The 8,150-nt window shown below is 61.5% G+C and overlaps 1 protein-coding gene across 1 annotated transcript; it reads right to left on the reverse strand.

Annotated features, from left to right (window-relative positions):
- Positions 1 to 861: 861 nt before the first annotated feature.
- MAFA (MAF bZIP transcription factor A) lies at positions 862 to 1,728 on the reverse strand. The gene has a single exon (XM_074145459.1). The coding sequence runs from the start codon at positions 1,726 to 1,728 to the stop codon at positions 862 to 864; it is 867 nt and encodes a 288-aa protein (XP_074001560.1).
- Between the last annotated feature and the right edge of the window lie 6,422 nt (positions 1,729 to 8,150).

Here is an 8,150-nt window from a genome sequence, read left to right on the forward strand (position 1 = left end):
TCTCTATAAAACAGTATTATTTAACCCAATCGATTCCTGTATATAGTGCATTCGGCTTCTTCCCAACATCGTTAAATTAACTCGGATATTATTTGCATGCTATTACATACAAACTTTTAAGACTCGTGTATTATTTTTTTTTTTTTTTCTTCTTTTCTAAAGGATTTTAGGTTCGTTTTTTGTTGGTTTTTTTTTTTTTTTCTCGTAAATCACCAAGCAAAATATAGGCTCAAGGAAAAAAAAAAAAAAAAAAAAAAGGCCAAAAAACCTAACTAATTTCTACATATTTACAAGGGTAAATAAGTTAAATGTGGCTCAGGTTCGCCGGCCGGGGGGGGGGTGGGGGGGGGTGAGGGCGGCGGGGCCGGGCAGGGCGCAGCGCTGCCGGGGACCCCCCCCGGCCGATCCGTGGAGACCCCTTAAAAATGAAAATAAAAATCAAATTGGGGCTGGGGGGGGTGAAACACGCAGGATAAAGGGGAGGGGAGGTGAGGGGGTGGTGGTGGGGAGGGGGGGGGGGAGAAACCACCTGGATGGCGCTGATGCTCCCGGGGAGGAGGAGGAGGGGGGGGGGGGGGGGGGGGCGCGCCGTACACGTCCCGCATGCAGGCTGGCTCCAGGTCCGCCGCCCCCCCCCCCCCCCCGCCATGGATGGGAGTGGGGGTTCAACATCCCCCTCCCCAAAATTTCAAAGGGCAAAAAGAAGAATAATAATTGGGGGGGGTTGTTTGTTTGTTTTTTATATATAAGCAGAGGGTTTGCTCTCCCCGCACGGGAGGGGTGAGGAAAAAAAAAAAAAAGGGGGGGACCCCCACCCCATCCACTCTTTCCTCCCCCCTACCCCCCCACGGGTTTAGGGGCTCACATGAAGAAGTCGGCGGCGGGTTTGGGGGCGGCGGAGGGGGAGGGCTCCCTCGGGAAACCCCGGCCGGCCAACTTCTCGTATTTTTCTTTGTACAGATCCCTTTCCTTGGCCAAACGGGTCACCTCCTGCTTGAGCTGCTCCACCTGGCTCTGGAGTTGACACTTCTCGTTCTCCAAGATGTGCCGTTGCTGGACCCGCTTGTAACGGCAGGATTGAGCGTAGCCCCGGTTCTTCAAGGTCCTCCTCTTCTGCTTGAGGCGGATCACCTCCTCCTTGCTGAAGCCCCGCAGCTGCCGGTTGAGCTCCCGCACCGACATACTCACCAACTGATCGTCGGAGAAGCGGTCCTCCAAGCGCAGGTGGTGATGATGATGATGGTGGTGGCCGGGATGATGATGGGCGGCCGGCGGTAGCTCCTCGCCACCGAAAGGCTGAGGCCGGAAAGGCTCGTAACCTTGATGGTGATGATGATGATGGTGAGGGGCGCCGATCAACGCCTCCACCGCGTCCTCCGGCGTCAGGTTGAGAGCTTCGGGGTTGAGGTGATGCTGGTAACCCGACATCCAGTACAGCTCCTCCAGCTGCGGTTTGGAACCCAGGGAGGCGGCGGTGGTGGTTGGGGGACCGGGTGCCGGTTGTCCGCCGGGACTGGGAGCGCAGAAACTGGGCGAGGAAGGCACGGAGGAGCAGGGCGTGCTGAGCGGGGTGGAGGAGAGGGAGCCGGCGGGTAGACGGTGGCAGAGCCTCTCCGCCTCCGCCGGTTCCTTCTTCACTTCGAACTTCATCAGGTCGAAATCGTTCACGTACTCGATGGCGAGGGGGCTGGTGGGCAGCTCCGCGCTCATGGCCAGCTCCGAGGCCATCTCAGTCCATGGAGGGACCGGGGGGTGATCCCCCGGGCACCGCCGCTCACCGAGAGTTGGGGGGGGGGGGAGGGGGTCCCGAAGGGCTTCGGGAACCTCCTCCTACCGGGTTCCGGGGATCTGGCTGAGGGGCAACCGCCCGCCCCGACGGGGCTCCGCTCCCGGGGGCGCCCGGGAGCCTCCGACGGGGCTTTGCTGTGGGATTGAGCCCGGGTACCGGGATGCGGGGATCAGTCGGGTTCCGGGCGCCTCCGACTGGGCTTGGCTGTAGGGATCAGCCCGGTCACCGGGATCCTCGGACGGGGCTCTCCTCTGGGATGCAGCCGAGCTCCGCTACGGACTTCGACCGGGCTCCAGGAGCCTCTGACAGGGCTTTGCTCCGGGATGCGGGGTTCAGCCGGGCTCCGGGACCCTCCGAGGGGGTTTTGCTGCGAGGTTCAGCCCGGCTCCGCTGTAGGGATCAGCCGGGTTCTGGGATTCTCCGACGGGACTCTGCTCCGGGTTGCAGGCAGACACCTCCGTCGGGACTTTGGTCCGGGGCTCCGCACCGCTCTGCAAACCGGGCTGCGGGGCTTCGCTGCTGGAGCCTCCTGCGGGGCTCAGCTCCGGGACCTTCCTCCGGGGCTCTGCTCCGGGCTCCGGGACCCTCCTCCGGACCGGCCGCTCTCTCCCCACCGGGAAGCCGAGCCCCGTGGGTGCGGGACCGGGTTTTCTCCAGCACGACCGGGCAAGTCTCCGCCGCTGCCTGCGGCCGGTTCCCAATGGCGAGGAGCAGGCAGCGCCCTGCCCGCCCCTTCCTGCCTCCCCTGGCACCTGCCCCGGCCCCACCTCCCCGGGCTGCGAGCCTTCCCCTACCCTCCTCCTCCTCCTCTTCTTCTTCCTCCTCCCCCCAGACACGGGCACGGTGCCCTGGGGGCGGGGGCCGCACCCCCTGCCCGTTCCCTGCCCGCGCTCGGCGCTGCCGCCGCCGCCGCCGAAGAGCTGAATGGAACCCGCCGCCTTATATACGGAGGAACGCGGCCCGGCCCCGCCCCCCGGGGGCGGGCCCAACCTCCCGCCCACCTATCAGAGCGAGGCTGGCCCGTCTCGATTTGCATATCCCCATGGTAACGCCCCCCGGGGTGGCTGTCAATCTCCGCGGAGCTCGGAGGCGGGGGGGGGCGGGCTGTGCCCCGGGCATCCCCCCTGCATCCCTACAGCATCCCCCCCTGCAGACCCCGGGTATTCCTCCTGCATCCCCCCCCGTATCCCACCGGGCATCCCCCCTGCATCTCCCCTGCATCCCTACAGCATCCCCCATGCATCCCCCGCTGTATCCCGCCGGGCATCCCCCCTGCATCCCTACAGCATCCCCCCCCTGCAGACCCCGGGTATTCCTCCTGCATCCCCCCCTGTATCCCGCCGGGCATCCCCCCTGCATCCCCCCTGCATCCCTACAGCATCCCCCCTGCATCCTCCGGGTATCGCCCCTGCATTCCCCGGGCATCCCCTCTGCATCCCCCCCTGAATCCCCTCTGCATCCCCCCCGAATCCCCTCTGCATCCCCCCTGCATCCCTACAGCATCCCCCCTGCATCCTCCGGGTATCGCCCCTGCATTCCCCGGGCATCCCCTCTGCATCCCCCCCTGAATCCCCTCTGCATCCCCCCTGCATCCCCTGGGCATTCCTCCTGCATCCCCCCATGCATCCCCCCCTGCATCCCGCCGGGTATCCCCCCTGCATCCTCCGGGTATCCCCCCTCCATTCCCCGGGTATCCCCTCTGCATCCCCCCCGAATCCCCTCTGCATCCCCCCCTGCAGACCCCGGGTATCCCCCCCTGCATCCCCCCAGGCATCCCCTCTGCATCAACCCCTGCATCCCCCAAGTACTCCCCCTGCAGAACCCAGGTATCCCTCCTGCATCCCCCCCCTCTATCCCCCCAGGGCATCCCTCCTGCAGACCCCGGGTATCCCCTCTGCATCCCCCGGGCAGGGCATCCCCCCAAGCATCTCCCCCGCATCCCTCCTGCATCTCATCCTGGGCTGAGCGAGGAGCTGGGGGGGGGAAATAGAAAAAAAATTATAATTTCCTTCCAAAGAGATAGGAAAGACCCCGAATAGGGCTTTATTGAGCCCAAAATCAGGTTGCGCACCACCTCGCTGCATCCCACACCCCTCTGGGTGCCAGACCTGCCATCGGGGTGCAGCCCCTTCCCCACCTCGGTTGTCCCAGGTGGGAGCAGCCCAGGAGCATCCTTGCAGGAAAATATATATATATATATATATATATATATATTTCTATATATTTTTCAGATTTGGGGGGATTTTTTGGGGTGTTCCCACAAGCCGTTGGTCGGGGAGCAGCCACCTGCCCATGCACCACCGAGGCTGGACCAGTTTTTGCTGCCACCTCCAGCTTCACGTCACAGGAGGTGACATTTGTGCCCTCCTGGCACGTGGTGAGAAGTGTCACCAGCTTGAGGACAAAGACCACCACCCCAGCGCGTGGAGAAGGTGTCACCAGCAGCCGGCCACGGTGGCAACGGGGTGCTCAGCCCAGCGCAGGCCCTGGCTGCTTCGATGCCTGTCACCTCGTGGGATGGGGACACGCACTGAGGTCACACACCAGCCTGGTCCCCCATAAGGTGTTGGAGGGAAACTGAGGCATGGGGACAATTGCCATCGAGTTGTCCCACCAAACCCCAAGGGATGAGAAGTTTCAGGCCAGAGAGGCTGTCGATACCCACCCAGCGTGTAGCAACCCCACTGGGGACCCAGGATTGTCCCCAGCGCCCCACAGGATGCGCCCCGGAGTCCCACTACATCCCAACCCGGCAGCATCCTGCCCCGCTGCACCCCATGGGATGTGTGGGGAGGAAGGTGACGGTCCCCTCACCCAGCTGATGGCCATCCCCACTCGGGGACCTGGGGACACTGCCCTCCATGGGTGTTAATTCAAAAAAGCAGGTATTATTTGGGTCAAATTAATACAAAAAGGCCTTTTTTCTGGGGGGGGGGGGAGAAAATCCTTTCTCTTGGCCGCATCCTCAGCAATTAAAATCCTCCATCATTTCCTTTACTGGATCCGGCCGCTGGAGGGTTTCAGGTGCTTGTTGTCCCCCTTCCATGTCTTTTCCCTATCAAGGAAAAATCTGTTAGAGCAGATGGGGGGGTCTGTCCCCTCCCCGGGAGGGTCACGGGTGCAGGTAAAGTCCCACGTGTGTCCCCTGGGACCTCCGTGACGCTGGAAGTTATCCCATATTGGATAGCCTGGGACACAGATATCCTATACTGGCTACCCCAACCTTGGGCAGGGGATAAGGGGACCCCCCCACACAGAAAGGGGGGGCAGAGAAGGGGACAAAAAGGTCATTTTGGTATTTTTGCAACAAAAAAGACCTTTTCAGGAGATGTTTTTATCCCGCATTTGCTTAATTGTGTGACCCCCAGCGCAGGATCGGTGTCAGCAGTGGGATGCGGGGGTCCCACACGGGGAAGGAGAGGGGGTCTGGGATGCGGTGTCACCTCCCTACCCCTGGCACCACCACGTCCCTCACACCTTGGGGGCACCCGCTTTCCTCCCCCCCCTCCCCCCCATCAGCAGCTGCCACCCACGATGGGACAAGAGCCACCAAGGGATTAGGAACGGGCCGGGCTCCAAGGGGACCGTCGCTCGCCCGCGTCACCCACCCCCCCGGGGGTATTTTTAGCGGGGTGGCCGGGTACAGTGACACTGCTGGGGGAGCGCGGTCGGGCCCCGTGGCATGTCACCAGCCCTCCCCGCCAAGCCAAACCGGTCATCTAAGTTTACTCGCAGGCGGTCGAGTGACATAACCAGGTTGGTGGCCGCGGGATGGCGGTGGGATGGCGTCACCTTTTGCTTTTAGAGCTGGCAGCTCCTGTGCCCCCTTTAACCCTTCGAGGGGGGCTGGGTGCCCGCGCGGGCGCTGCTCCAGTTTCCCCAGTTGGCTGATGGGGCAGAGCACCCAGTCTGGAGCGCTGCCGGCTTGGGAAGCTCTCGTGGGGACATCACTCCATGGTGAGGGTGATGTCCACCATGATTCACCCTGCCGTGAGCTGGTGGTACCATCTTGGCGATGCTCCACCGGCATCCGCAGCACAAATCTAGGTTGGAAATGATTTTGGGAGGAGTTAAAAACATCCAAGGAGGGTGATGCCCACGGTGGGAGCTGCTACGGGCATCGAGGAGGAGAAGGAGGAGGAGGAGGAGGGCAGGGGACAGCCACCCTGATGACAGGCAGAAAAGTGAGCCGGCGGGTGATGCTACCCCGGCACCTGCTTCCCCGGCAGGGGACCAAGAGCTGTGCCAGCAGCACCCGCCGAGGAGGGTTTTCCAGGAAATGTTTACGATGCCCTCCAGAAACGCTGCCTCTGTGCCACCCCCCCAGGGCACGTCCTTGCCGGGGTTGGGGGGGGCCCTGGGACACCCCAGCCAGGCACCCATCACCGCAGCATCCCCAAGCTTCATGGAAAGGCTGGATAAACCATGGAGGCCCATCACCGAGGCGTCGGGGCTGGCGGCGGCCGGGGTGAGGAACCCGTTAGGACTCGGCGACACTTCTCCAGGGGCCGCGTTTATCCCTCCTCGGATATTAATCACCCCCCCAAGCAGCGCTTTAACGACAGCCGGCAATAAATTACAATCCTCCCCGGGAAGGGAGCAAGCGGCGCCGGTGGGCGGCAGAGCCCCGGCTCTCAGCGAGCTGCTCATTGCCTCGCTTAATTAGCGCAGCGTGAGCCTTAATCCCCGTTAGGCAGCTCGTTAGGGAGCCGCGGCCACGGGAAGCACCGAAGCTCCCGGCCACCATCATCCCTGGGGACTCACATCATCATTTCTTCCAATTTAGCGAATTTGGGGTGGTTTTTTTTTTTAAGGGAAGCACCACGTGAAAAAAAAACATCCTTTCTGGGGAAAGGCGGGGGGAAAAAGTTTTAATAATTAAAAACACTAATTTGGGGAGCAAAGTGACCCCTCCGCCAGCATTAGCAGCTGCCTGAGGGGACGTTCGTGCCGAATCGCTGAAAATAAGAGCCAAGCCACGCTCCGACCGGGCACCCCAGGGGAAGATACTCTTTATTTACATATGAAAACACAAGGGTTAATTAATAAAAGACATTTAATATCAACGGAGATGACGAAGTTTTTCTTAAAAAAACAGCTCGCTGTACACATGCTGGGGTACGAGTGACGCCCCCGGGTGGGGGGGACCCACCGGTCCCCGTGATGGCTGGGGAAGGGGGATACTGGGGATGTGGCCACCCCAAACTGGTCTCTGAGTGGCACTAAACTCCCCCCCCCCCCACCCCCCCCAGTTGCTGGGTCAGCAGAGGGCACCATGGTTAAATGGGAGCCCAGGAGGTGACAGGCATTAATGACATCGTGCCTTTGGTGGCCTGTCATGCCCCGAGTCACCCGAGCCAGGAAGAGGGGTGACAACAAGACCCCTCCGTGGGGTGCAGGCACCCACGGGTGCTCACCCGAGGAAGGAAAACCCCTGGGGGGACCCGCGTTGTCCGGTCACGGGGACAAAATCACAGCTGTCCCTTGACAGAGCAGCGGTGCACCTGAGCCCATGGCATCGCGGTGGCTCTATCACCCACCCCACCGCCGAGCACACCTGGGTGCCGAGTCCCCGGGGAGCCCCAGGGCTCACCCACGTCCCTCCTGCTGCCTTTTTTCCCCACGGAGCTTTGCCTGAAGGTGCTGAGATTGAGGGGCAGGAGATGGGCAAATCTGCACCCCACCCCGACTGCTCCCGGCTCTGGGCACCTCTTGACAAGGGGACATCCCACAGCTGTCCCCAAAATCGCATCCACACGGGGAAAGAGCATCCACCCCACCAAAACCCCTGTGGAAATTGTACCCATGGATGCAAAAAACCATCGCGCCAGCAGCACTTGGCTCGGCGCAATGATTTTTTGCTTGGATTTGGAAGGACCCCCCCAAAAAAACCCCAGAGGAGCCGGTTTGGGTCTCCCAAGGGAGACCAAATCCCCGCTGGGATGGGGAAAGGTGGGGGTCAGGGTGCAACCGGCCGTGGGAGATCCCAACGGAGCAGTTGGTGGGAGCTCAGCGCTGCTCCCAACATATTTTTCCACTAGGGATGCTCTCGGCACACGGCTCCGCTCCAAAAAACCTCCTCCCAAAAGAAAAGGGATGGAGCAGGATGGAGGGATCGGGGCTGAGCTGTGGGGGGGCTTTACACCCCATTATACCCCAGTACGGTGACTTGTCCCCAGTATAGAGGCTGACCTGGATGCGGGTACGTCGCGTGATTAAGCTCCTCAGGTCCCCGTGTCACCTCATGTCCAGGCCAGCAGCCAGAGCCACCATCTGCGGGGAGGACCGATGGGGATGGGAGCTCCTTCCCAGTCCTTCAAACATCCAAGGAGCCTGGTGGCCCAGGCTCGCCTTCAACAAA

This window comes from Numenius arquata, chromosome 3, assembly GCF_964106895.1.
Source record: "Numenius arquata chromosome 3, bNumArq3.hap1.1, whole genome shotgun sequence".
Lineage (NCBI taxonomy): Eukaryota > Metazoa > Chordata > Aves > Charadriiformes > Scolopacidae > Numenius > Numenius arquata.